Source organism: Euprymna scolopes, chromosome 34 (genome assembly GCF_053919585.1).
Source record: "Euprymna scolopes isolate OS-2025 chromosome 34, ASM5391958v1, whole genome shotgun sequence".
In the NCBI taxonomy this organism is placed as follows: domain Eukaryota; kingdom Metazoa; phylum Mollusca; class Cephalopoda; order Sepiida; family Sepiolidae; genus Euprymna; species Euprymna scolopes.
In genome coordinates, this window is record NC_136515.1 from 71,000,277 (window position 1) to 71,026,252 (window position 25,976).

A 25,976-nucleotide genomic window follows, 5' to 3' on the forward strand; every position below is an offset into this window, starting at 1 on the left:
TGCCACATTTGGAGAAGCGCTGCTCAGAACATTCTTTCTTGCCTCCACAGGGTGCAAAACTGACTTCAGCATCTGGCGGATGATCTCCTTTGTCCTCTCTGCAGCTTCTGTCTCATGGAAGGGACATTGCCAGCCTCTCTCTGCTCTACCATTATTTTCATGACAGGCCTTTTACTCACTTTCACTCTATGACCCATCCTCTGTAAGTCTTTCACGGCAAACACTCAACTAGCTACAACAACTACAAGCAACTTCCCTTACTCTCTATCTTTTCATCTGTGCCTGAATCTAAACGAAAACTCCATGAGCAAACTTCTTCCTTAGAGCTGCTCCTCTGTGGAACACAATATCATGGAGCTGCTTCCTGATTAATTATGACATGGTCGTTTTCCAGTGCAACATGAACTGATTCTTGAATAGCTCTCCTCTAAAATAAATGAAATTTCTAAAACAAATCGAATTTCCATAATGGTATCCACTAACCCTTATCCTTGAGTGGCCTCCGGGTCTTGCTGAGTGGTAACTACATAAAGTAAAAATAAAAAAATTTGTCTCAGAGAATGGAGGTTAGAGACACACATAGTGAGTTTAATGAATTAGACTATATACTGCATATTACCTGGCATTCACAGGTTGAAACATACGGGGGGGGGGGGTTAGTCCCATACTATACAGGGTAGAACAATAAAAGTGTCTGCGTGTATGTATACGCACATATGTTCAGCTAAAACTCCAAATGACAAACAAATACCCACAAAGTTGATATTTTCTTGATTGGTGTTGCCCCGGATGAATAATACCCAAAATTTTGAAAAAGTATGATGCTTGTGTGTCTGTTACTGCACTGAAATAATAACGTTATTATTTAGAAACCCCTTCTTAACATGGAGAGGGCGTTTTGTACCTATTCTGTACTTTCACCTAACAATTTAATAAACAAATACAGAGTGTTCCGTAAGTCATAAACACATTTGGACATTAAATATCTCAAAAACTATTAAGGATATAAAAAGCATGCTGATATATATATATACACTAGCAGGGAAATCTGACGTTGTCCGGAATTGAATGATGATCAACAAATATTTCACACTCCTATATTTTTATTGTCATCGAAATCCGTGAAATCGCCCGGGAGGAAGCTTCACATGCCTCCATGCAGTAACTTAGTCAAAAATCTGTTATTCTGTATTGCACTCAAGAGAACCTACTGTTTATTTTATAAAATTATTTTATATAAACTTCTTTCTTCTAACAAAGAAAAACATTAAGAAATTTACATGCAGAGTTTGAACCTACAGACCACGTTATGCAAAAAAAAAAAAACGAAACCCTATCAACTTACCCACAGTAGAATTTTCATGGCCCAATTTTTCTGTCATTGTTGCTAAGTGACGACATGGAAAAAATGGCTTTATCGATAATAGATAAATTAAAATAACGGTTTCAATTATCGGTAATTATCAGGGGTATTCTGAGACAAAACTTAACTAAGATCACTCCCAGACTTATACACTAAAGTTCTATAGATTTTCAAGAAAATCTGTTGAGCCATTTCGGAGTCTATAAGGAACAAACTCGCGCACACACACACACACACACAAATTTGCATTTATATAATTGTAGATATATATATATATATATATATATATATATATCATAAATATTAAAGTTGAACTTGAAAAATTTACCTTTTTAACATATAACAAGGGTGACACTTTTATTGTTCCACCCTAAATAAAACAACACTACAGCTCTATTTTAAAACTTTTATTTTGATTTTTTTCGATATAAGCTTTTTTTTAAAAAAAAGCTGAAGTGTTGTTTTCTTTAAGGTGTCACTTTTATCATTCCACCCTGTACAAAGTTGAGAATTTGTCGCGTTCACCTCAATATTAAAAGCCTACTTTCTCTATTTAACAATTATTAAAACAAATATTTTCTTAATATACTCAGTCATGGATATGTGGGCGACTTCATGATGGTTAACTAATTAACATATTCCTTTGAAAAAATGAACTCTCATTAATTATTCATTTTTTATGGTTTCTTATTGGCCGATTGGTTTAATTTAACTATTACGCACAGTTCTATTTATGCATATTTTCTATATTGTGCATAATTGCATTGCATTTAGGATGAAAAAGTTCATGCACATATATATATATATATATATATATATATATATATATATATATATATATGAAAAGTTTTCGGGGAGGGGGGGCAGAATTTAATAATGGCTAAATATAGACCAATCAATATAATGATTTACAAAAAATAAAAAATGAAAATAAAGGTTAGCTAACCAGATTTCTTTCTTTGCTCAATAGAGCTAAATCGAGGAAAATACAATGAGAAAAAAAAACAAAAAAGAACTCATGAATATGGCGGGGTGGGGGGAGAAAAAAAAACGAAAAATAAACGGGGAAAAATTACATAGAAACTAAATTAAGTCCTAAAAGATTTTCTTTTTGCTTGCAAAGAGAAGGTCTCAAAGACTTAATAAAATTAGTCTCTAGAATTTTTAAATGAAAGGGCGAGTCCGACTTACTCAAGATTGTAAACATGTCAGCACTGAAGTCTGTGGTACATACATGTTTATTTATAAGGTGGTCGCAAATCGCAGAACCATACGTGTTATTCAGAATATCCGAGGGTGAAAAATTTGCATAACGAATCTTTGATGGTACATGTTGTTTCAAACAGAACTCTAATCTTTGCGATGTTCGCCTTACATAGCGTGCACTGCGACTACATTTAAATAAATAAATAATAGAATTATTATGGTGGGGGAGGGGGAGAACATCTTTGCAAATGGATGACAACATGGGTCTAGTTGAAAAAACAACACGTGGATTCAATGCAAAATAACACACACATTATATATATATATTTTGTGCCGTAACCCTTAAATCGGATTACGTATTTAAATAAAAATTGAAATATTCAATTTTTAGGCCAACGAGAAATGTATCGTTTTTTTTTTTTGTTATTTTATTTTATCAAAGGCAAGATGATCATGATTTCCAAGAGAGGAAGACAGTATAGAAAAAAGAGAGAAAGAAATAGTATAGGAGTAGGAGAGAGAGGTGGAAAAGCACTCAAGCTTACAAGTTGACCGCTTCGTGACCCCTGCTAGTTGCTAAGCAATAAATAAAGAAAAGATAGGAATAAGGAATATATAGAGAGGAGAGAGAAAGAAAGGGAAAAAGAGGAAAGGACACCGTTGGGTACAGAAAACAGTTACCGCTTGGCCACCGTGCCAAATGGGCGTGTGAAATTCTCACTTGACAGCGACAGAGAAGCGAAGGAACGACTTGAAACCGTCACAGGAGATAATGCCAGGGAGAAACTCCATATCAACAGCGAAAGGAAATAAATAATGCCTGGGAGAACAAGCCGGCATCGTCGAAATACAGGATGTTAATTTCACAAACACAGGAGATACGATACCCCAGGAATAACCAAAACATTTGATGGATATAGGAATATCACGTCATGAACTGTCGCCCGAGGCAAATAAAACGAAGGTTAAAGCTCACTTTGAAAGTTAAAAGAATAAAAAAGAGAAAAGAAACATAAAAAAACTGTAAGTTACCTCTCTCTCATATACTTAAGTCAACGAGTTCATATTGCCATTGTTTCGTTTGGACTAACATTTTTTTTTTTTGTTTTGATAGATTTCTCGTTGACATCTTCGGATAGTAGACAAAGATACCCATTCCATATCCTCGTAATTTGTTTTATTTTTTTAATTCTATTTGACCTCATCCCCTCCCTACCAAGGTTTAGTGTTTTGTAATAAAATTTAACTTTGAAAGTTACCATTGTATCTTGAGTTTTTGTTATTTTCATGCGCTGTTTGTTTGTCTATTGTATATTTCTGGTTTTGAAAGAGTCTCCCCATATTTTTATTTCAGCAAGGTGTATCGAACCCAGGACATATATGGTTTAATATTCATTGTATTTTGTGAATGTCTTTTGATTATTTTTTTTATTACAAACTCATGAATGTAGTGTTGTTATTAGTGTTCATTTACATTAATAAGTATAGAATTTGTAATAATATATATCTATATATATATATATTTGTAGTCATCAACAAACAATCCTGTTTCGTTGTATCACAACTCGTCAGTGCCGCTAGACTAGCACCTCTTCCAAGCCGAGGATTGAACCTAGAACCATCACGTTGATAGTCAGCAGTTCTACCGATCGACCCACGAGAGCGGTGCCTGCAAATAACCGTGCCAAATTTATATTTTAAACAAACATTTGCCCACCACTTTTATAGTGTTCAAACCGCTTATTTATAAACAAACAGCGAGCCTTGCGTTTTTCAGCCAATTAAGTAGCAAGTGAGATTATTTATGGCAGTCCTCTACCCAAGGAGGTGACTTAAAATATATTTGTAGTCATCGACATACAGTTCTATTTTGTTGTATCACAACTAATCAGTGCCACTAGACTAGCACTTCTCCTAAGCCGAGAATTGAACCCAGAACCATCGCTTTGATAGTCAGCAGTTCATATATATGTGCTCGTTTTACAAGTATTTTAATGGAATGTGCTCTGATGAACTCATTTCACTTGTGCCCCCTCAACGTGCATATTCCCGACAAACCCGCTTAGCAACAAAATCACACCCCTTCATTGTTGAGGTCCCTAACTGTCAGAAAGTTTTCTAATCTAATAGCTTCTTCCTTAGGATGGCTAGACTTTTGGAATTTCCTTCCTGCTACTTGTTTCCTAAACTGTACTGATATGCAGAAGTTTAAATGCAACGTAAACCAGCATCTTAATCTTTCTTAGGCATGGTCCCAATTAGTATCCCCTTGTTTGGGGCGAAGGTGAGTAAAAAAAGAAAAGAAAATGTATGTATACTAGCATGCGCAGAAAAAAAAATGTATAGTTGACTTATGCTAGACCAATGTCAATGTTTTTGGTCCCCCGACAAAAGGAGGGTGGACCTGTAAATTCACCCTTGTCCATTCGTCCGTCCGTACTTTTCTCAATAACTATGCCTTGGAATTTTTTAAATTTTGCACAAACATTAAACATAATATGAGTAAAAAAAAGTAACAGAACGGATTTTCCGGGAAAACTCTGATTACCCTATAGGAGTCGTTTCGGGTTAAAATGGCTAAAATTGACACTTTTGTGCTTCTTAAAAAAAAATTGATGCCTATGATTTTTATAAAAGTTTCTGAAAAGTTGTAACTGATTTCTCTATAACTTTGTTTGTCTATACTTCACAATAACTCTTGGGGCTCTTTTAGGGCTAATAAAAAACACTCCATTTTGGGGATTATTTTACCATATTTGTCCAAAATTTTCTGTGTATGTTTATTTAGCAGTTTTGCATGGTGCTGAACTCAAATTTAAATATGTTTAGGCCTTAGGGACTTTTGGGGCTAAATTGGATGGGGGGCAAATGATGAACTCTTTTTGCATAGTGTGGAACTCAAATTTACAAATGTTAAGGCCTAAAACTGCAATTGTTTGTCCATTTTCATCAGGATTTGACGTCGTCTGGAGACTTTTGGGGGCTAAATAAGGGGAGGGGCAAATGCTGAACTTAGTCATTTTTTTTTTTATGCCTTGTTCACTGTGCACTCACGGGGGACCATGCATGCTTCACTTGTGGGTTTTTTGGTTTTTTTCAATTTTGACCACTTAGCAGCATTTTTTCTGGCTAAAAACAAATCTAAAGTGTGCATTAGGTCCAAATACCTTTTATATAAAATTTCACCTCTGCATATAAAATATTCAGAGAGGAGTTTGGTAGAGACTTTTCGCACATGCATTGAAAAGGTGCGATCATTACTAGGGCTGGAGTGCTAATTGGTTTTGGTTTTGATTCAAGCTCATGGCACAAAAGTTGCTTTTGTTTAACTTTTGAAATCATTAATATATATTGGGTACAATATAATAATCAATAGAGGATTGGTTCTATAATAATAAATATGAAATCTGTATAATTTTAAATATCATATTTAAGCGTATTTTATGACTAGACAACACCAGACGGTCTGCTAGTATACTCTAATAACACAAGATACATGCTAAAACATACTTTAGTTCTAGGATTGAGTTATGTTTGAAAGAAATTCAGTTCCCACGATTTTTCATTCTCTGTTACTGTTGACCTTTGATGTCTTGTCTATATCATTTACTGTCCTATAAACTAATCACTAGGGCTATGACAAGAGAATATTCTTTTCATTGTTTTGACTCTTGAGTATATATCCGACACAGCGTTGCAATATTTTTGACTATTCATGGTGGTATGGTACCTCACAGTTGGGAGATTCTATTTATAAACACTGCTGCTAGGAACTGACTAATCAAATTAATTCACGTTCTGCTACCAACCAATCAGAAACCAGAATTGCTCCATAAAAATTAAATCTTTAGCAGCCTTGCATATTTTTTCTTCGTGTCAATACGGGAAGAATCTTTTGCTCTGTGGCTACAAAATTATAAAGTCAGGAACCTGTGCAAAACAACTGTCTACTGAGAACCAGTCATCTCCAGAACTTGTATAGAACAACTAAGCACCGGAAACTGTTCTGAAACTAAACATGGGTTACAACTCAAGAGTTAAACACAGTTAATCAACTGAGAACCACACCAATCACTCTATCTAAAAACATATAAGATATTAACTGATATATACTCGAGAGTCAAAATAATGAAAAGAATATTCTCATGTCATAGCCCTACTAATCACTAACATGCACTAGCTAGCATAGGTACTAGTTAACTCACCTACCTGAGTATTTACTAAAGGTGATAATAGATAGAAAAAGGTTGGGAACCACCAAGTTTTAAAAAATCTTTCTTCTATTTTCAGGGTGGCATTTTTGTCTTCTGGGAACACGTCCATGCCTCCAACGACAAGCGGGTGGCGAGATTGCAATGGATCCTCAACAGAGTTTGGTATGTTCTATTTGACGGATGTCATTTAACGAGGAAAACGTCGGAAGTCATCCAGGCTGCGCAATTTACTACTCACGATTTCTCGACCATCACTTTGCCCGTGTTAAGTGTCATCAGCACGACTCTTTTCGGCAGTGCGACAAAATAAGGAGTTCTCGACTCCTTGATTTATTATCTCCCTTGAACACTTTTTTTTTTTGTTTATTAAGATATTTTTTTTATTGTTTGTTTTAAGTTTTTTTTTGTTTTTTCATTCTTGTAGATAATTAGATACCTTTTTTACAATGATACCGGTGCGAAAATAAAAATGAAATATATTTTTCTGGTTTACTAATGAGTGACAATTAATCAAGACCAAAAGCAACTTGAGGATAAGAATTAACAAGATCAATAGATTGTCTGCTAAATGATGAAAAATATTATGAGAGGATTGAAGATATATATTTTTTTTTGTTTTTTTTGTTTTTTCATTCTTGTAGATAACTAGATATCTTTTTTTACAATGATACCGGTGCAAAAATAAAAATGAAATAGATTTTTCTGGTTTACTAATGAGTGACAATTAAGCAAGACCAAAAGCAACCTGAGGATAAGAGTTAGCAAGATCAATAGATTGTCCGTTAAATGATGAATAATATTATGAGAGGATTGAAGATATTAAGTGAACAAAGTTTGATTACATTTCTGAATTTTTTAGATGAGGATTGGTTATTCCTATCATTTGGTTTCTTTAAATTACTGTTCTCATCTTCAGTGTCATTTTTATAATGCTTCGGTCGATGTAACCTCCAACCTTCTTCAGGTATATCTTGTTGAACTCTGAAATCTTCCTGTCAAACTCAGGAACCTGCATAGAATTTCAAATCAAACCTTTCATTTAATTCATGAAGGTAGCATGCTCTTGTTCCATCAGCCACGACTGGATAGAGGTCTTAAGTAATTTGCAATTGTATTTTCAGTCGCCCACACTGAGGATTGAACCTTCAACTTTCAGAAGAAGGTCAATTTTACAGCTGATTTTTCCAAGTAGCCTGTGCCATGGGTCATTGTGGGCACTGAAAATAAGGACAGTAATCCGAAGAATACAAATAATATGAAAGTTTAATTAATGAAAAAAATGGTTTATGACAAGTATTTGTTAATATTGGATTTAAAGACAACCATGCTGTAGTCTGCAGAGAAGCAGTTCCACAGGTGAGAAGTTTTTGGAAAGAAACTCTACTCATCGAAATTATGTTTGCTGTTATGTTTAATTTCACAAAGTCGTCATATTGTGTGAGATATATATATATATATATATATATATATATATATATATATATATATATATATATAATTATTTACTATAACAATTAAATACCTGCAGACACTAGTGTTTCATCCTTTCGGGAATCTTCAATGCAGGGTGTCACGATTAACACCAGTCGATAGATTTGAACCCGGTGACACAAGTCATCTCTGGCTTGATTAGCTAAGACCGTATCCATTCGGCTACTGTTAACCACGTGAAATAAGATTGAAATTAAATATTTTATTTTTAAATGTTTGGGTGATCTAATCAATATACAATGATCTATGCATGAGAGCTAAATTGACCAACTTAATTCAACTAAAAGTGCTCAATGATAAGAAACGAGTTTCTTAAAGGGGCTGACATAATTATTAACTATAATAATTAAATACCTACAGACACTAGTGTTTAATCCTTTCAGGAATCTTCAGTGCAGGGTGTCACGATTAACACCAGTCAATAGATTCGAACCCGGCAACACAAGTCATTTCTGGCTTGATTAGCAAGGACCATATCCATATAGACATTTTTAGTTTCTTCATGACAGGCTTATTCTAAAATCAATGTTTTCCCTTGTTTTAACAGCATAAATTTTTCGATTACAATTTGAAATGTATAAAGTATTTGAAAATAAGGAGTTTGTAGTTTGCTATTCCATCAGTTCTTGACGCAGCTGAACTGGAGCTCCACTGCACCCAGGCTGTCCACTCCATACAGAGATCCAGTCCACTAGACGATTGAGGTTGGGACTAGTGTAGCCTGGTGTTGGTGGCTGGTCAGGTATCTTTTCTAGCCAGATGTCCAGTTGTTTCTTGAAAGTGCTGGGGAACACTCTCCTTATATTTCTTATTGTGGCTGGAATACAGTTGAATTTTCTTGTACAACTGTCGATGAAGCTGTGGTGGATGAGGGATTTGATCCTCTGTGTAGTCCCAGGTGTGGTTTTTATATAGCAAATCCTTCCTCGCCGCTGGTGGTTTTTTTCTAGCAAGTCGATAAACCAAACAAAATGTGTTTCTCAGTGTCCATCATGTTAAGTGAGCTGTAAGATGTCTGTCACTTTGCATTTAAATGTCTGCACATTAGTACAGCCAGGGAATCAGGAAACAGGAAGGGAATTTCAAAGTCTAGTAGTTAAATGAAAGAAACTATTAGAGTAGAAAGCTTTCTGGCATCTGAGGGACCTCTGGTGAAGGAGTGGGATTTTGCTGTTTGTTAAGTTAGTCGGAGATGTTTACGTTAAGGAAGGCATCAGTGCTAGGAGTTCTCATCGTTTCAGCTTTGTGGATTAAATAAATGGTTTCCATTTGAAATTCTATGCGGATTCTTGGGTTCATTGAAAAGATTCTTGAGTTTGACAAGAAACACCTGAAAAGGATCGGAAGTTATGTTGGCTGAAACATTGTGAAAATAACATTCACAATAAGAACAGTAGTTCAAATAATCAAAATAATACCAATTGGATGTTATTGTCACTGTAATGTTGTCCGACTACCAACACATAGTCAGTCGCAAAGTGAACAAGAATAGAAAAGAACTTCAACTTGCTTTTTCTTTGCAACAACGACATTTATTTACTCCTTGTTACGTGATCGTCTTCTCTAACTTGATCTTGAATGTTATCTCATTCTGTGCTTCATGTCTCTCCAGTGAGCGTCCTCTTTCTCCTATTTATAGTCTTTTTTTTCTTTACCAGTAACGTCATTTCGCATGCATTTGCTACGTTACATTACAACGTTTCGACCGATGGAATCTCCGACCTTCTTCAGGTAAAAATGTTTCCAAAACATAAATAATATTCACTCATAATATTGAACACACACACACACACACACACACACATTGTAACCTTAACCCTAACCACATCTTGGTGGGGTGCCGCTCAAAGCAGTCTTTCTTGCTTTGACCGAGCACAAAATCAACTTCGCAATCTGGTCTTTGTCTACTTTATTATTATTTTCATGACATAAGCTCGACTGAACTCCAATCTTTAGTTCCCTGCTTCTTCATAAAAAATTCACGATAAAAACTCATCTAACTAAAACCACTGTAAAGAACTTTCTGTTTTCCTTCCTTTTTTTGTCTCAGAAAGGGACATATTTGTTTGAAAGGCTGAGTGGTCTTGGTTACTGTAATCAGGTCGTACATATCGCCTTCATGAACGAGTGTTCGTAGTCGTAGCTGGCAATATGCTTAAGCTTTAGGCTTTCGGCGTATCTTTCAAAGTCTATTTCCCATGTTGCTATACCTGTTCGTACTTATGGCTTGCACCAGACAATCATACTTTTATGTGAAGGAACCCGGTAGTATTTATAATTATTAAGTCACTTCCATGATCAAAGTCTCTTACCTATATCTTTCCATCCATGGAACAAAATATTACAGTGCTGCTTCACAGCTGACTCCAATGTGGTTCTTTTAAAGTCTAATGTTAACAAATATTTAAATCATCAAATTTCAATCATTGGCAAAGGTATGCTTCAATTCTCACTTGCTAAAGTTGGAAAATGTTGAAAGAAAGAAGTATCACTTATCAAGGCCAAGAAGCCACACATAAAACTGAGATAAGGATGATATAACTATTGAATTATTAAATTAAACAACAATAAAGAAAAGTCCTTGCAAAACTGATTGCGTTTGTGGCTTTAAAAGTTCAGCTATAAAGTTTTTTTTACGTCTAAGAAACAGATGGTCCCTTAGAATGTTCAAAGTTAGGTTTTTCTTTTTTTTTAACTTAGGAGTCACCACTTATCAAGGCCCACAGGCCATTCAAGGATAAGGGTTAATGAATGTAAGGTGGTAGTGTAGTTATTGTTAATGGTGTAAATTGGGTAAAATTTAATTATTTATGGGGATGGCTCAACAAGAACTTGTTTACATTGGATTTGAAGGCTACTAGTTTGTATTCAGCCAGGAAACAGACCAGTGGAACAGTGTTCCACATGCAGGCAGTTCTGGGAAAGAAGCTTTGTTCATGGAATCTGTGTTTAGATTTACGCACAATTAGAGAGTGGAGGAAATCGTATATAGTGGTTGTAGCTAGTCGAGTTTTGTATGAAAGTGTGGCAAGGGAGAACCATAGATTGGAGTCAAGCACTTGCCATGAAAATAGCAACAGAGCAGAGACAGGCTTGCAGCATCTCTTCTGTGGGAAAGAGGTCACAGCGAAGAGAAAAGGGCATCACCGGCTAAGTTTCATAGCCGTGTTTTTTTTTTGGGGGGGGGGGTTACAAAGGAATCACCATGTTATATAGGGGTTTCATTAAAAGAGAGTCTTAGAGTTTGTCGTGTCTTGGAGAGAGAGTCTTTTATTAAGAGGGATGTTGTGAGAGATTGTTCGTGTTATGAAGATATTCATATATATTAAGTGTTCGTTACTTAGAAGTGTAGATATGGAAACTCTTGGAGTGAGGAAACAGTGTTCAGACAGTCTTAGTGTAGATATGAGATGTCGAGACGTGTATGAAAAGACATTTTATAACACAGATATATAGACATATAATAACAATATTCACTTTACCTTTTGGCAGAATCACAACACAAAAACGACGTTTACAAAAACACATGATGGGTTTATTTCTTCTCACGACCGGCCGTGGTTTTCTCATCAAGAATTCAAAGCTTCTCATATAAAGTTTCAAAGTGACCGTCTCGCTTCTAGACGTTCGAATTCCAAACTGCAGACTATCGTCTGTCGTTCTCAACTCCCTCTGAGTTTCTCCCCGTTTCTCCTTTCTTAACTCTCAAGTTTTTCTAACTATCTCTAGAACTTTCTATTTTCCATGACGTCATACACACATGTTCTGGACATACGTGTCCAAAACTTTTCCTTTTTTTACAAAAGGAATTTTAACCTATACTCAGTAACCTATATTTCCAATATGTTAAAAACATGTTTATTAAATTATCTTGTAGCTGCATTCTTTCAATTGAATTTTCATAACAAAATTGACAGTGCACATTCTTTTCTTGAAACTATTTTATCTCTAAGCTGTTTTACATTCCATTTTCTAATTCTCACATGTAATCTATTTCTAAACCTAAATTACGAGGTTCGAATTTCGTCTATTGCTATTTCATTTTCATTTTAACTAAATCTCTCTATTTTTATACTTACATGAAAAGGGGACAGCCCTTATCATGTAACAACCATTTATCAAGACCAGAGGGCACTCGAGGATAAGGGTTAATAAGTGTACAGTAGTCAATGGGACAGTGACGTAGTAATTGTTAGTGGAAATTTGGTAAATTAGATTACTTAAGGGAAACGGCTCATCAAGAACTTGTTTACGTTGGACTTGAAGACGGCCATATTATAGTCAGCCGGAAAGCAGGCAATTGAAAGACAGTTTCACTGGTGTGCAGTTTTAAGAAAGAAGCCTTTTTTCATGGAATCCATGTTTAATGTTTAATCTATGTTGAACTCTATCAAGGTTGGATAGGGCACGCCGAGCAGTTCTTGCCAAGATGTAGCAACAGTACTACATTTTAGGGCCCACCTGGCTCTTATACAGATAGGTAGTCGCATTCAAATTAATGAGAGAGAGAGATGTTGCCTTACTTGTTGACTGCTTCCCATTAACACAAAGAATAAAAATGTCATTGGTCAAGGAGAATCACCTTCCCAGCTGACTTCAACATGACCCATTTTAAGTCTAATGTTAACACATACTTGAATAATCAAATTTTTTTTACAAATCAAATTATTTTATTTTTTTTTTTTTTGTACTCCACCTGGTTTTACCTTCGTTTCAAACTTGTGGTGGGAAGCAAGTCGCTACTTATCAAGGCTTAGAGGCCACTCACGGATAAATGTTAATAAGATTGTTGGTTGGACAATAAACAACACCATGAAAGGATTGAAAAGAATGATTGAAATGAAATCTGCTCACCTTGGACAATCGGACAGGGCATTTTATTTATTTATTTTTTTTAGACTAGAATGGCTGGGCAAAAAGAGAGTTGTTGTATTCATATTAATTACATCACTTCTGTATAAACAAACGGAACTTCCATGATCAAAGTTTCTTTCCAAGAACTTCTCATCTGTGGAACACAATATTCTAAGACTACTTCCCAGCTGATGCCAACTTTTCAAGTCTAATGTTAACAAATACTTAAATAATCAAATTTCATCCATTCTTTCCAATCCTTTCATGGTGTTGTTTATTGTTCAACTGATAATCCTATTAACATCTATCCTTGAGTGGCTTCTATGCCTTGATAAGTGGCAAATTGCTTCCCATCACAAGTCTGCAACATGGGGAAACTCAGATTGAGTACAAAAATAACTTAGCATCGAATGGCAATAAAACAAAAACTGTTGAACATTGATGATTGAAACTTAGTGGACAAGTCAGTCATAGACTGAAGTTTATTTGTACCAAATATGGTTGGATTGCAGAAAGGATTGTGAATGTTATAAATGACTAGTAGGCCGCCCAGCATTGCCCGGTCATAAAATATGCATAGATATTATATTTTAATTCGTACAGAAACTGAAACACGTGCATGCGAGTTCTAAATAGTTCACTTCTTGTAAGTAAGTAAAAAAAATACTCTAGCTGAGATTAAAACCAAAACCTGACTGAGTCAAGTACGATAACCAGCTTGACATGATCTTTAAAAAGTGTTTTCAAACCTACTTATTCTTAACATAAGGAAGCTGTCATTTTCACGACTGTGCATGCGCAGTCGAAGAACAGTTGACAAACAGATTAAAATCCGATGCCCCCCCCCAAGTACCAATTTTTTTTAAATTTTGATCCCTTAGCCATTTTTTCCAGATGAAAATCGATTAAAAAATTTTCCACATGTCTGAATACCGTATATACCAAATTTCAAGCCTGTAGATCAACAATTCGTTGAGTATATAGGCAGAGAAGTGTCTTCACACACACATTCTCACTTTTATAGATATATAGATATATTTACATCTCCTCACCCAAAAGTTGGGCTGACTTGGTTTTTAATAAGATTCCATCTATTTGTAAATTGCAAGTGAAAAGGCAAATTGATTCTTCTTTCTTTTCCTTTCTTTACTGTCAGATTTAACTTATTAATAAATTCGTATGGACTTACGAAAATGTTGATGTTCATATGAATAACTGCAAAAGATTTTGTTTTGTGTTAACAGATTCACTATAGAAATCGTTCGATGCCAGAAAGCCTTCTACTCTAATAGGTTTTTCCCTTAAACTGCTAGATTTCCGTTCAATCCTAACATGCAGAAATTTAGATGTAATGTGAACAAACATCTTGCTGCTCAACTCCCTCCTTAGTATGTCCCTGGAAGCATGTCTAATTGACAGAAGTTTTTTTTTTTTTTTTTACATAGGGATCACCACTTATCAAGGCTCAGAGGCCACTCGAGGATAAGGGTTAAATTTGTTAACTTAGGTGGAACGGCTCATCAAGAACTTGTTTACGTTGGACTTGAAGACGACCATATCGCTTTGATTATCATTACTTCTTCCCATTCGAAAATATTGTATATCTCATGAAATCCTTTTGATGCATCGAAAAGATTTAGAGAATAAGGTTTGTGAGTTTGGAGATGATGATTTCTTTTATTTGGACTACTATTCTCATCTTGGATGTAATTCTCACAAGGTTTAGGCCGATGTAACCTCCGACTCTCTTCTACATCTGTTGTTGCTCTCGAAAATCTCCAGGCAAAGTGAACCTTTTATTCAATCTACAGGAGTAGTTGTTTCCTGTTCTGAGACACAGCGGCTATAAGTTCTAAGTACCGTATATTTCGGCATATAAGACGATCCTTAAAATGAAAAAATCATTTTTAAAAACCAATATTTCATAAGATACCGGTGTTGCAATCTCCAGCCTAGGCTAAACAAACATGGTTCCGTGATTTAGCAGTCGTCTTGTACAATCGATATATGATGTATTTATTAAAATTTGCTCCAAATTTGTACTTCATCTCATCTGACAGTCGCCTTATACATTGAAATATACGGTAATAATTACTTTTAAGTGACAGTCTTCTGGGGTTCAATTCTTAGTAGGGGCGATATTAAGAATACAGAATTTGTTGTTGCATAATGGACAAAGTACTAAATGATAATCTTCTGTAAGGTTGAATGTCCATTCTCATGTGTAAGCGATACAGTAGAACCCCGGGAATACGGTATCCATATTATTCAGATTCATCAAACTACTGTTCTCATCTTGAGTGTGATTTTCACAACGTTTCGGTCAATGTAACCTCGGACCTTCTTCAGGTGTATTTTGTCGCACTCGAAAATGTTTCTCTCAAACTCGGGAATTTGGATGTAATTTTGAGCGGAATCCTACATTTACTTCACGGAGGTAGCATGCTCTTGTTCTGTCAGCCATAATGGAACAAGTAATTCGCAATTATATTTTTTGGTCACTCACACTGAGGATTGAACCTTTAACCTTCAGGAGAATATCACTTTTTACATTTGATTTTTCCAAGTACTCTAACCATAGCGCCACGGGCCCTTGCGACTGTACTGTATTTTGCGACTTGTACTGTATATTGTTACTAATTTTTAATGCTGTATCCCAGGGTTCTACTGTATTAAAAATAAAATTATGAAATATTTAAAACTTTTACTGGCATAGCTGATAGAACAGGAGAATGCTACCCTTGTGGATTAAATAAAGGGTTCTGTGCGAAATTCTATATGGATTCCTGAGTTTGACAGATTTCTAAGTTCAACAAAATACATCTGAAGAAGGTTGAAAGTTTCATCGGCTGAAATGTTGTGAGAATAACATCCAAGATGAAAACAGTAATCCAAATAAAGCAAATATACCAAATAACTTTCCATCTATTAGCTGTATAAATAATGCTAGCGTTGAACGTACATCTAAATGAGGAAAGTTTATATAAAATGTATCGTTGCTAAACTAAAGTCTTTTCTGAATAAATATAATTTTCAAATAATGATTTTGTTTTTGTTTGATTTTTTTTTTTTTTTTAACTTCTGGTTCCTGAAGAGTACGACAGCGGTGTGAAAAAAAAAAATGTTTTTGGTAGATGGATAACAATTCCATCCAGACATTAATAATAAATTTAAATATTTTATATTTTAAAATAGATATTAAACAATTTTTTTTTAATTTTAAAGGGAAGTAACTTTGTATACAAAAGCTAAAGTTATCTCCCTTGCCTTCAAAAATCCTTTTTTTTTTTTTTTTTTTTTTTTTTTTTGGTGTGTATGTATAATTTGATCCTGGATTTACGCCAAATAACGGCTATGAGGTTGATAAGAAGGTTCTTGCGGAATTTCGAATTTTGATTTCAAATGATGTATTTTCAAATAAGTTTTCGTTATAATACCGTTACTGTATATATTATTTTATCGCCTCAGTATTTATAAAAAGGATTAGAGGTGGGAAAGGATGCCATAGAGGCCACAACAAAGAATGCATGAAATGAATAACGTTGGAAGTGTGGAGATTCTGACTCCATATAATTAAAGACAGACGAATATTGAAGGTTGAGAACCGATTTTATTTACTACTAACAACTTGTATTAGGAGAGGCAAAGTGTTCGTAGGATGGAATGTGATTTAACGAAGGAGATGAATGTTCGTAAAATGTTTGTAGGTATGTATGACTTGGCAAGGAATGAATGTTCGTAAAATGTTTGTAGGTATGTATGAATTAAAAATAAATGAAAATGAATTAAAATGTAACTTATCTTTTGAACGATGGAAATGGTTAAGGTAGGCCGGTCATCCTGCTGTCGGTGATGCGTGTCCTGGCTTGTAATTGGAAAGCGGGTGACTTTTTCATCAGCAGCTAGCAGCTCGGCGTCTTCGTCTTCTTTTTCCTCCTCTCTTCTTTGGTTTGTATGAATTAGGCAGTGTTTAGAATTGAAGGCGTTTGGCCCATAATATGAGAGCGTAATCGGATTCAGTTCACTGGTGCCTTATTTCTTTTTCTTCTTCATTATGTCTCTTCAGGTTTGGTGACGGAATCCGTCCATACGTTCACTGACGCAGCGGGGCGAGTTCTCTTCTCTTCATCTCTTTAGGTCGGGTGGGAGAATCTGTCCGTGCGTTCACTGATGCAGCAGGGCGAATCTCCTCTCCCCTCCTTTTGGTTCCCTCAAAACCCTCGTTTTATAGTCGCAAACTGGCTCCCAGTGACTGTGATATTTGAGGTGTTTATTTTAGGCGCGGAGCTCTGCCATTCGTCAATAATTATTTTGTGGTTATCTTATTTTTTTCTTCCCAAGCGGAAGTGATGCGTGGAGCCATGTGCAAAAGACGATTTTTCATTTTGTCTCTCTTGGTGGATGCGTTAACATCCGGTTCGCTGCTAATTTTCATCATGTTCCCATAATTTTAAAGAGCGTTTTTTTCGCTGTATCCAACCTATAGAAATGAGACAACAATGAAATGGAAGTTTTATTCTATATTAATAAACTTTATTTGTTGCCTTCGATAGTAGCTTTATTAGAAAAGTACAAGAGAGAAACGTATTAGCAAGAGATTTTAGTGTTCACACGCGCTTATGTGATAGTAGCGAAGAGTTCATTGGTAGAGAGAAAAGTGTTTCATGTATTTAAAGATAGAAATATATATTGCCGGCGTGTTAAGGGAGACAATAATGTTTGTAGCTAATAGCCGTCAGTACAAAGGAAGCCGGCCAAAAGAAAGAAAGGGTAAAGATTTCAGTGCGTTGCCATGTTGTCATGAGTGTGTGTGAGTCGTATCAACGTGGACAGCGCTTTAGCATGGCAAAGAACGTTCGCCTAGGCGCGGCACGCGGAAGCAAGTAGGAGTTTAAAGAGAAATATAGCTTGTAATACTCACGTTCAGCCTGGGGCTGAAGCCCCAGGCGATGTATGCTTCTGGGCAGAGCACCATGAAAGAGAGAGAAGGGTTTGTGATTTTGCCTTTTATATACTCGATCACGTGACTTAGAGCTGGCTTGTGATTGGACAAGCCATGGAGAAATAGATTTCAAATCTTGAAGTTACGAGAAGTAGCTCTGCTTGTTAGTAGCGGCTGTCGGCTGCTGCAAACCGTTTAAATTACAATTGTTTTAAACCAAATCACACAATTTTCTTATTTCAATTCAAGCTGGACCAAAAAGCTGCTGGAACAGCTCGCGATATCAATGAAACGTTTGGCCCAGGAACCATTTCAGAACACAGCATAATTTTTTTTTTTTTTATGGTGGTTTAAGAAATTTTCAAGGTGGTGATGAGAGTCTTGGGCATGATGAACTAGATGTGTCAGAATTTTTTGGGAATTTTTGACACCCTTAACATAAAACTGTGAATAAAATATACAAAACTCGTAATTTCTTTTTTTAAAGTGGGTTGTTTAATTTTTTTATGGAATATATTTCCAAGGTAAACTATTAAAGTTTTTTTCAAAAATAATAGAAATATTATTTTTTTATTTTAAAAAAAAAGTGTTTACAAAGTGCATGCACGCGCTCATGCAGCCATTTTTTTCTAAGTAATGAAATGAATTGAATTTTACGAGTTAAATTATTTTCAATTTTTTCAATTTAAAAATCTATCAAAATTTTTCTATTGGTTCAATTTTTAAGATATTTTGAGATTTAATGTGAAATTTTATGCTCTTTCCAATAAATCGAATATAATATGCTAGATAAACGTTTCTTTCTTAAATTCATCCCCCCACCCCCATTTTGAAATGTCTATTAAAAAGAAAATAATTAATTTTCTCACCTAAGTTTTATATATCACAAATTGAAGATAAAAGATCAATAAATAAAATAAGCTAATTTAAAACAAAAACAAAAGAATAGTTGTGTGCAAATTTACTTGTAAAGTCAAAAGTTTAAAACCTTTTTTTTTTAAAAAAACACATTGATTTTTTTTTATTAAGTGAAACCTCGTATTTTGAAAATATTGTCCTGTAAAAATTGGACACCTACATCAATTTTTTCTATTTCATTCAATGTTATTTTTTTTTTAGATTTTGGAAGAAAAAAAATTCATTGCATAAAGAAGAAATAAAATATTTATATCAAAAACTTGTGTAATTCTTTAAAAGAATAAAAAAAAATGGAAAATTTGTTGGCTGGTTTGTTTTTAAAGTAAACTTAATTATTCAACTGATGAGTGAAATGTGATCATTTTTCAAATACGGTGACCCATAACTGACTAATTTGATTGTTGACAGCAAACACATGTCAGAAATTCAAATAGGAGATAAGACACATATCAACACTTCAAATGTTTGTTTCTTTATATAGTTACTACCGGGATTACTTTTGAAATATATTTGGTCTAATGTGTTGTTTTTATGTTTTGAAATAATTAATTATGGCGGTTTTCGGCCTTCGTATTTCTCAACTGGAAGCAAGAGAGACAACTCCGTTTGTGAACCTCTCCTATAACAATTTAAAATCGTATTTTTTTTTTATCCTTGCTTAAAAAACTCTTTTATTTAAAAAGTACAAATATGAATATGGACAAATTCTTAACAATGAAGAAAGAAGCACTCATTGATTATTTTTTATAGGTAAGTGATTTTTTAGAATTTATATATATTTTTACATTTGAAGTAAGTTAAAATTCGTTGATTTTCTTGAAATCTTTTTGAAAGAAAACCCATTTAAAAAAATAATACTGCAAATTTTTCTATTAAACGTTTTTATTATTTTAAAATTTGGTCTTTGCTCCTTTTATTGAAAATAAAAATTAGGGTTTAAATTACATTTTTCAAGTAGTTATAATCTTCAAAAAGCAATAAGTCTAATTATTCAAATTTTTATCACTCATTTTTAATGGCAACATCTGACACTGCTGATGATAAACGTAATGGTCGGCCATCGGATGTTAACAACGATCAATTAAGAGCCTTAATCAAAGTCAATTGAGAGAGATTGGAAAGACAAAAGAACTTGATAAATTGGGGCATCACCAATTGAACAACCAAAAGAAATGCCGTTATGAAGTGTCATCTTCCCTTCTTTTACACAACAAGAGCAACTCGTTTCTCTACCGGATTGTGACTGTTAATGAAAAGCGGATTCTTTACAACAACTGGCAGTGCTCAGTTCAGTAGTTAGATGCCAATGAAGCTGAACGGCACTTCCTGACGTCAGAGTTGCACCAAAAGAAGGTCATGCTGATTGTTTGGTGGTCTGCGACCTCATCTATTACAGTTTTTTGAATGCAGGCAAAACCATTACGGCGAAGTACTGTCAACAAATGGATGAAATGCATCTAAAACTTCGACAACAACACCCAGCATAAGTCAACAGAAAAGAGCCCAATTCTCCTCCATGACAATGCCCACGTTTTCAATTGTTTTTTTTTTGTGTGTGTGTTTCTCAATGACCAGTTCTTTTGGGTTTGACCTTTTGACTTCAGATCGTTTGGACTTGGTTGAATACTAATAAACGACTGTCATTCAAACCCAGCCGACATGCTCTAACTTTCCCAAACCCACAAGCACTTGCTCAACACATGTGCACCTCACAAGTACAGACAAGGTTTATTAATGTAGAAGCCCCCAGAACTGGTCATTGAAGAACACAAAAACAAAACAATGTTCACGTTTTATGTATGAATCTCTCTCTCTTTTTCTCTCTATTTTTCTATTTCTCTCTCTCTCACTCTTTTTTCTCTCTTTCGATGAAGAGAGAGAGAGAATTAAATATGATTCTATTGCTTTTTTTTAAGCAGTTGAAGCTTGTATTCTGGGGTCAGCAGATGTGACATAGCAGTTTTAGCTGCATGCGTCTGGTTTCAACTGGTCTTTATAAAAATATGCTTCCTATTTGTTAAATGTTAAATAAATTATATATTTTTTATAAAAATGCATTTGTCCGCTATTTTTGTACAAGTGTTCGATTTCAGCATGAGGTCCCAGCCAGTCCCTGCCAACGATGGAAATGTTGCCTGTGACGACGCAATGAAGACACAAGAAGCGACCTATCCCAACTAGTTATAGCTGACGACATATCGACCCGTTGTGTTGAAGTTTCCATGCGCCTATCGTTGGATATCGTGTCTAACACTTGGGGAGCTGGTTGCATTCACAGGACGTTCCTTAACTAAATAACTCTCCCTGGAGAGCAATAGTGTCATATAAAGGCCGACTCATTAAAATTTGAACACTTTTCGCCTGCAATTGATGAGACTGGTGATATCACTGGAATAGCACAACTTGCGGCCTTCATCAGGGCCTGTGACGATGAATTTAACATTTATGAAGAACTGATTGAACTGATCCCTATGCATGGCACTACAAGTCAGGACATATTTGAGAAAGTCGACTAGGTTATTCATGAGTATGCACTTGATTTGAGCAAACTTGCGTGCATAGAGGTTGATGTTTATACATTGATGTACAAAATCAAACTGCATAAGTGCGTTTGTGCGCACGTCATCTAGCAATAATGTTTGAGACGCCCCTGTGTCTCGTAAGATTTTTACAGGTGATTTTTACGTGGTTAGATATAGCGCATTATTAGGCCAAACATTTATATGAAATTACTGCTGCCGTGATGTCCCTAGATTCAACAGAGGCACAAAGTATATCGGATGCCAAAAACTGTTGGAGGAGGAATCACTGCTTATTAACCTCAGCTTTATCACCAACAGCTTCTCCATATTAACAAAAAAATATTGCAAAGTAAGAGACAAAATGGCTGAGTCTTTTAACATTAGTTACGGAGGTCGAAACAACACTTGGGGAGATGGACGACTCCCTATTTCGTAAAAAGCTGAAGAGTGTGATTTCAAAGAAAAACATATCGATACAGATATCAATGGGAAGATTTTTCAAAACAAACAAGAAAATATGGATGACATAGATCATTTTAAAGTTTTAAATGCCGAAGAAATGGCCAGCTTAAAAATATACTGTCATAGTGTCATGCGACGTGGAACAAGTTTTTTTCTCAATATAAGACCGTTTTAGCAGACAACCGCAGAAGCTTCAATTTCGATAATTTAAAGACGTATTTGGCTGAGTCTTTTAACATTAGTTACGGAGGTCGAAACAACACTTGGGGAGATGGACGACTCCCTATTTCGTAAAAAGCTGAAGAGTGTGATTTCAAAGAAAAACATATCGATACAGATATCAATGGGAAGATTTTTCAAAACAAACAAGAAAATATGGATGACATAGATCATTTTAAAGTTTTAAATGCCGAAGAAATGGCCAGCTTAAAAATATACTGTCATAGTGTCATGCGACGTGGAACAAGTTTTTTTCTCAATATAAGACCGTTTTAGCAGACAACCGCAGAAGCTTCAATTTCGATAATTTAAAGACGTATTTAATAGTAAACTGTAATGAATAAAATATTTGTTTAAGCTTTATAGAGTGTTTAACTGTTCAAAGTATTTATAGCGCTAAAATAACCGTTTTTTCTAAATCTTTTCTGGCGTTTTTTATCCGTTTTTGGAATCTTCGATAGAATTTATAAACGACCAAATACTGTGTTATTAACAGCACTTACCAGAAGCTATAGTAAACGCATTTACTATACTATGAAATAAAACTAAACAAATCATTAATATTGCTACTAACGTAAAAGTTACCAAGCATACACAGATTTGCTTGAAGTTTGGTGAAAATATGCGATTTATAAAAAGACTAGCATGGGTGTCCGGCGTTGCCCGGGCGTTTGGAGGTGTATGCTGAGCAAAAAAAAAAAAGTCAATTTTTTTAACTTTGACCCCTATTATGACCCCTTAAAATTTATTGTTTAGGGGTCAAATCAAGTTATTACATTAAATCCATGTCGAAGGAACCTATATCTAAAATTTCAAGTGCGTAGACCCAAAATTGTCGGAGGAGTTTGGAAGAGTTCTCAAAGATCAAATCGCTCAACTTTGACCCCTTAATTGCAAAATTTCTGCCCGGAAACCGATCACGTCGATTTTCCCAAATCTCAGTACCCTGTATATCAAATTTCGAGTCTGTAGGCTTAAAATTGACAGAGTTATTGCATAGGGAAATGTACACAGACACACACTTTCACTTTTATAGATATATAGATATGCGAATATATATAAGAGAATATTCCGTTTCAAAGCAGCATATCATTTTTAATAAGAATATCCCCATGAAAAAAAAAGCATATTCTTAAGCATATGCTTAAAGAATCTTTGCAGCATATCAAGAGAATATAGAACATATATCTAAAAGAATATTGTTACAGCCCTACTGATCAATTTGATAGCTCATATCTTTCAATATCCTTGAAAATTACTTTAATCTTAGTTATATCACTACTAAGACATTTTCTGAATAGATACATGATTTTCCCGATCAACTCAAATATCCAATGATCATACATCTAAATTTTATTTCAGCTGATTACAATATGGTTATGTTCAAGTCTAACGTAAACAAGTTTTTGATGAGCCGTTCCATATGAGTTAATAAATTTACCGAATTTCCATTACTAACGATTACTTTATTGTCCAATTGTCTACTGTACACTCTTTAACCCTTATCCTCGAGTGGCCTCTTGGCCTTGATAAGTGGTGATGCCTTTGTAAAAAAAAAGTTCTTTATATCATTATGACATTATGACCTATATTAAATAGCAACTTTTATCACTTTTTCCCTTAGATAGGAGATAGTATTACAATAAATAATACAAAAAAACTGAACCAATACTCTTTCCAGATTTTAAACGCAAGGCGAAGTCATCTTCCTTTGTTTGAAGTCTGAACATAACAAACATACTAAATATCTACAATTCCATGTATTCATATCTACTGAAAGCATGCCTTATATCAATTTATACTTAATTATACTTAGAGAATATGCCATAGCTTATACTTTATTTTCCAGTCATACCTGTACTGTATTGTAAATCATAAAAATGTTGTTAATTGTATCTATATTGAATATACATTTTATCCTCCTGTCATCTTAAGTATTCAGAGTTTGGGCACCAAATTTTAATTCCTAATATCAAGTTAATCATACTTAAACATGTTATCCTAAACTAACATATAAACTATATCTTAATCATATATTAACTCCTCTTTCTTAAACCAACCTGTTGCAAATTTAGTTGCTTCCACATGAATTCTTACTTATCCCCTTTTTCAGTAACAATGAAAATGGAAAGCATAGTAATGTCCTTTTTAATCACTTTGAGACGTGTAACTTTTCAGTAGATGTATAACCTCTATTAACTAATCCATTAACATTAACCACCCATGCGGTGTTGCAGGAATACCTGGTTTAGGACCTAGGCGCGGGGCAAACCCTCTCAGTACTGATGGATCATAGATCTCCCCAGGTCATCCGTCTAAGAGAAGGAAAACTCTGAAGCTAAACCTAGGGGAGGGAGGCATCTGCAGTCCTGGACGACAACCTTCCTAGAGCTGGTGACTCAAACAAATGACAGGTATGCAAACCTAAACTGCTAAGGAGTAGATAGATAGGCTCTTTCTATTGCCCGGCTTTCATTCTCCTTCTTTGTCTATTAGCCAGGCGCAGAGGTACTATCACAGGAACTCAACAAAAACACCCAGTGGTTGACCTTGTTCCTGACTAGGGAAATGAACGCTGTTTTCCCCGCTCCCATCACATCCCATCCCCCTAAACTGGGCACTGAAGGTGTTTGAGTGCCAGTGCAATTGGATTGGATTGACTTTTGTCTGATGGATTGAGATTCTGGCTGTTGTTTCTGACTGAAAGTACAGGAGCCCTAACTCTTTGGTAGTGCTTAGAGCAGTTGCTCTATCAACAGTGTATAATATTGAGATGATTGTAGTGCCATGTTGTGCATGGAAAGCGACCCTGCGCTCATTTCAGGTGGGCTTTCCTGAGGCCACAATCCTGTAGATGAAGAGTCAGCTGACGGTCTACTTGTGTTGCATGTCAGGTATTCTGCACAATCACTCATTCAGCACCTCTCATCCTAACTGAAACTTTAAAAAAAAAAAGTAAATGAATAAAATGATAGTTTAAGCAAAAATTACGATTAAACCAGGCGTAAACTCAAACAAAACCAACTTGCCTCCTCCCTTGAGGCTTGCATTTATGAATATCCGCAGGCTTAGAACTAATTTAGATGATGTTGAAGCATTTCTCCTAGTAAACACCCCAGATATCTTAGCACTAAGTGAAACTAAACTACACTCCTCCATTCCCTCTAACCACTTTAAAATGCTTGGTTATCTCCCACTCTGCCGTAAGAACTCAGGCAGACATATGCAGGGACTTAAGAGTCTATATCCAAAACAGCCTCCCCTTGACTGGAGAATCAGACGACCAGGCTTTTATGTGCTTCAGACTTAACATGTAACATAACATTAGCTATTTATGTTTTCTCTACCACTCTCCCTCGATCCAGGACTGTACCCTAATAAACAAAGTCTCTGACAGCACTCTCCCTCGATATTAGCAGACAAGTACATGTATTTGGTGACTTTAATATCCACCAGAGTAACTGGCCTGGATTCTCTACTTACACAAACGCAGCTGGTAGAACAATACATAGCTTCTCTATACCTCATCTCCCCATCACAGACGGTTATATTTCCGACAAGTTTCCCAGACCAGCAAGATCAACATGGCTCACTTCTAGATCTATTTCTGACTACAGTTCCCAATGATTGTGTAACGAATGCCTAAGCCCATTCAGGAACGCTGATCATGCTGTGATAATGGTAGAAATCGCCTTAAATTCTTGACCCAAAACTGGAGAGCCACTGCTCAAAATAATGAGGTATTATAAAAAGACTCTTTCTGCTGAACAGTGTGCAAATGAGAC

General features: G+C 35.2%; 1 protein-coding gene across 1 annotated transcript in view; it reads left to right on the forward strand.

Annotated features, from left to right (window-relative positions):
* Positions 1 to 16,172, forward strand: part of LOC145259279 (thiol S-methyltransferase TMT1B-like) — a 75,534-nt gene extending 59,362 nt beyond the window's left edge. The window contains exon 2 of the mRNA XM_080117143.1: positions 6,860 to 16,172. Coding sequence (XP_079973269.1) covers positions 6,860 to 7,093 — 234 coding nt within the window. The 3' untranslated portion in view covers positions 7,094 to 16,172. The remainder of the gene's footprint in view (positions 1 to 6,859) is intronic.
* Positions 16,173 to 25,976: the final 9,804 nt, after the last annotated feature.